General features: G+C 36.1%; 1 protein-coding gene across 1 annotated transcript; it reads right to left on the bottom strand.

Moving 5' to 3' along the window:
• Nucleotides 1-1309: 1309 nt before the first annotated feature.
• On the bottom strand, nucleotides 1310-1756 carry LOC145675051 (uncharacterized). The gene has a single exon (XM_081745416.1). The coding sequence runs from the start codon at nucleotides 1754-1756 to the stop codon at nucleotides 1310-1312; it is 447 nt and encodes a 148-aa protein (XP_081601542.1).
• Nucleotides 1757-3631: the final 1875 nt, after the last annotated feature.

The following is a 3631-nucleotide window of genomic DNA, read 5'->3' as shown; positions in this document are numbered from 1 at the left end:
CTCCGATTGGATCACCGTGCTGATAGAGGGAAAGGCACAAAGAAAACCAGGAAGAGGAAGACGAAGGATATATCTATATGCAGTTACAAAGAAGAGACCTTATGAAAGTATTAAAGAGCTCTCCCAAGGGAGAGAAAAGTTTTAAAATTTTCATATTCCATATGGTTGAGGGAGAAAGAAGAAGAAGACACACTTTTGCCAAATGTTACATCATCAAGGAATAAGTTCCTTTTGACATATTTTCTAAATTCGCTTGGTGCACCTGGTCCTTTGGCGCACCAGTTATCCTTTCGCGCACCTGGTCCCTGTGTAAGGAAAAAAATAATAATTTTATAATCACTCACTTCGATTAATCATCCATGCACCTTAACCTAAAGATTACTACTCGAGGCATTAAAATGAAATTTCATTCCGTCTTACAGTTGGGTTAGTTTGGACTGCTTTTTACTGTTCAGTGCATCGCTGAGATATAATCAGAATTTCCAATGACCATTTATTTGTAAATGACTTTATTTGTAAATCCTACACCATTTCATTAATTTGCTTTCCGTTTCATCCCCAAATACTGTACATTGATTTATGAAACACATGAAATTCGTCATGAAGTAAATTTCAAAACAAATTACTCTCGTAGACCTTTAAATGGGATTTAGACTTTAATTATATACTTTTCAGCAACGATATGTAAACTTAGAGAAGTTAGTATCTTCGTTAACACATTGACTGCCGCGTCGGGCACGTGTGCCCGATTCTAAGAAATCCCTACCCGCCGCGTCGGTCACTGGTGACCGACACAACAATGGTTTCTTTATTTATTTCAACAATAGAACTGAATTTCTGCACAAACTTTAAATTTGCTTCTGAGTACACACAATGGATTGTAGAAGAAAGTGGACTACTAAACTTTTCCCCCAATTACTATTTTTGCTTTCAAGAACACAATAAATTTTGGAGCGAGATATTTATATTTTCCATACATTATTCAATATACAAATATTGTATTACATATTTGAAGCAATATTGTGCTACGTAATGCTTACATAAAATAGAAATAATATATATATATATATATAATCTGTAGGTGATAACATATGTGTTATATTGGGTTAGACTATGGTTTTTGATTGGTTAAATTATGATTGAAAAAATTCACACTAAATGTAATGCATGTTAAATGGAAAAAATATTTTTATATGAAATTCGTAGAAAATGTTACATACAGTATATTGTTTAGTATCAAATTTTGTTTTATATATTGTAAATTGTCTCTTACATTATGAATGTTTGTAAATCTAACACAAACATTTATTTACATGGAAAGATCTCTGTGACATTTGTTGAAGCACTTCAAACAAAGCGTTGGTTCACCTTCACATCCTGTGCAGTAGGTAACTACTTTCTTCGTTCGATTTGCTGCCAACTTCCTTGACATCACTGTAGTATTCTCTTTGTAACAGTTTTTACAGTATTTTCTTGTTTCTTTTGCTTTTCCTTGTCGTATTCTTAATTCGTGTCGAAATCTTCTGGGCGTGCACATTGGAATTGCTGTTTCTGCTGGTTGTATGTTTTGAGCGACCAGGTAACGGATTACTGATTTTCTAAATTCCACGACTTTTATATTATCTCCAGTAACTTCTTTGTACAAAATCAGCGCATTCACCATTGATGTAGAAAGTAGTAATTCGAAGGCCAGCTTGCGGTACCATTTCAAAGTTTTTCTTAGAGGAGATGAATACGCCGCCATTTGTTCTGACATATCTACAGAGATTTTGCTTTGTTATATTCCACTATCATCTTAGGCTTCTCGATTTGTCCGCATCTGCGCTGCACATTTACAACTTCATCTGAATGTTTGGTCAACAGAACTAGAACGTTTCTTTTATCATTCCATTTTAACACCGTTATTCCTCTTTCATTTTGTTGAGCTGCAACTTCATTTCTTTTGAGATTTTTGTTTACAACATCTTGAGGATTGTCCTTTCTGTTTGAACGCAGCGTCCCAATCAAATGAGTATAGGCATCTAAAAGTTTGTTTGCTAATTCAATACTTGTATACCAATTGTCCTTGCAAACTGTTCTTCCGGTGTGCAAAAGGGGTTCACAAAGAGACATAACAACAGATTTAGGAGTTGTTCTGGTGTGTTCCAAGTTTTTACCAGCATATACTAGAAGTCTATATGTATAACCAGATCCACAACACAATTTAAACACTTTAATACCATATTTGTGTCTCTTTTGTTTGATATATTGCCGCATAATAAGTCTCCCTTGGAATGGTACAAGAGTCTCATCCACACAAACTGTTTCAGATGGTGTGTAAGCTTTCTGAAAATTGTCAACTAACAAATCAATCAGGCCCTGAACTTTATGAAGCCGGTCTCCTGGAGGACACGCATTGATGTCAGCAAAGTGGATCATACGAAGAAGCATTTCGAATCTGTTGCTTGGCATGATAGAAGGCGCAAAAGTGTTTCTGAACATGTCTTCCTGGCTCCAATAATCTGACAACGATGGCATTTTAACTACTTCCATATACGCAACTAGACCTAGAAATTTTCTGATTTCATTTTTGTCAGTCGGTACCCAATCGTGTAATCTTGACGACGGTCCTATATCATAGACACTTGTTAACACTTGAGTGGCATATACATTAGTCTGATCAACTATCAACTTTATCACCTTATCATCCACCATGCAAGAGATAAAACTCACCAGGTTCACTCTGTGCTAAAGCTGCAGCAAAAGTTGGGTTCATACCTTTGTTTTCCATAAATTGTATTACTTGCTCTTGGCATCCCGTAGGTTGTGTCCATTCCTGGTACGTACCAGGTCTTTCTTCCTTACTTCGTTGATGATAACGTAGAAGATTATGTGCTGTTGGCGTTGAAGATATGCAACTATTGGGCGATATACTGCGTATATTTTCTCCTTGAGACGTAGAGGCAGAGGAGAGAAGATCACATCCATCCGGAGGAGAAATGTGTACTTTCTTCTTTACGTTACCATTTTCAGCTTCGCTGTCACTTGATGTGCACCAAGAATTCTTATCCGAAACACTTTGTATATAATCTGAATCATTGTCGGAAGATATATCGAAGTTCTCATCAGACATGTCCTCATAAAGTGTATTTTCAATTTTTGATGGTGATACAAACAATTTACGTGGTTTCAGAGTGCTTTTACGTTTAGACATATTGCAGTTTTATATACAACGCACTATAATTCCAACAAACGAAAAAAAGGTTTCTTCGTATCAACAATGAGTTCTTGATGAAACAGACAAAACTAATACTTCAATATTTTTTACATACCAGGCTAGAGTAATAGCATAAAACAAAACAAAAAAAAAGAACAAAATCACCAGAACCCGTGAGGTGTTGAAGAGAATAATAAAGATGCAAATCGGGACGGTGACCGACAGGCTGCCCGACGCGGCGCAGGCAAAGGAATTTTAAGTTCTACGCCGCGTCGGGCACGCGTGACCGACAATCAAAAAAAAAAAAAAAAAAATGTTTTTCTTCGAAACGGTCGTTCTACGTGAACAAATAAGATAATAAACTAACGTTTTAGAAAGAATGGGAACTTATGGTAATAATGGCCTGAATGAAAAAAATCCATCGGAAAGCTTGGC

The sequence above is a fragment of the Thermobia domestica genome, chromosome 18 (assembly GCF_964235325.1).
Source record: "Thermobia domestica chromosome 18, izTheDome1.hap1.1, whole genome shotgun sequence".
Taxonomy (NCBI): Eukaryota; Metazoa; Arthropoda; class Insecta; order Zygentoma; family Lepismatidae; genus Thermobia; species Thermobia domestica.
Note: the sequence above shows the minus strand (reverse complement) of the source record. Positions and strands in the feature narration are given on the sequence as shown.

Bases quoted from the DNA above. Each gene is read 5' to 3' on its own strand.
- LOC145675051 (XM_081745416.1), bottom strand. From the start codon at position 1,756: ATGTCAGAACAAATGGCGGCGTATTCATCTCCTCTAAGAAAAACTTTG.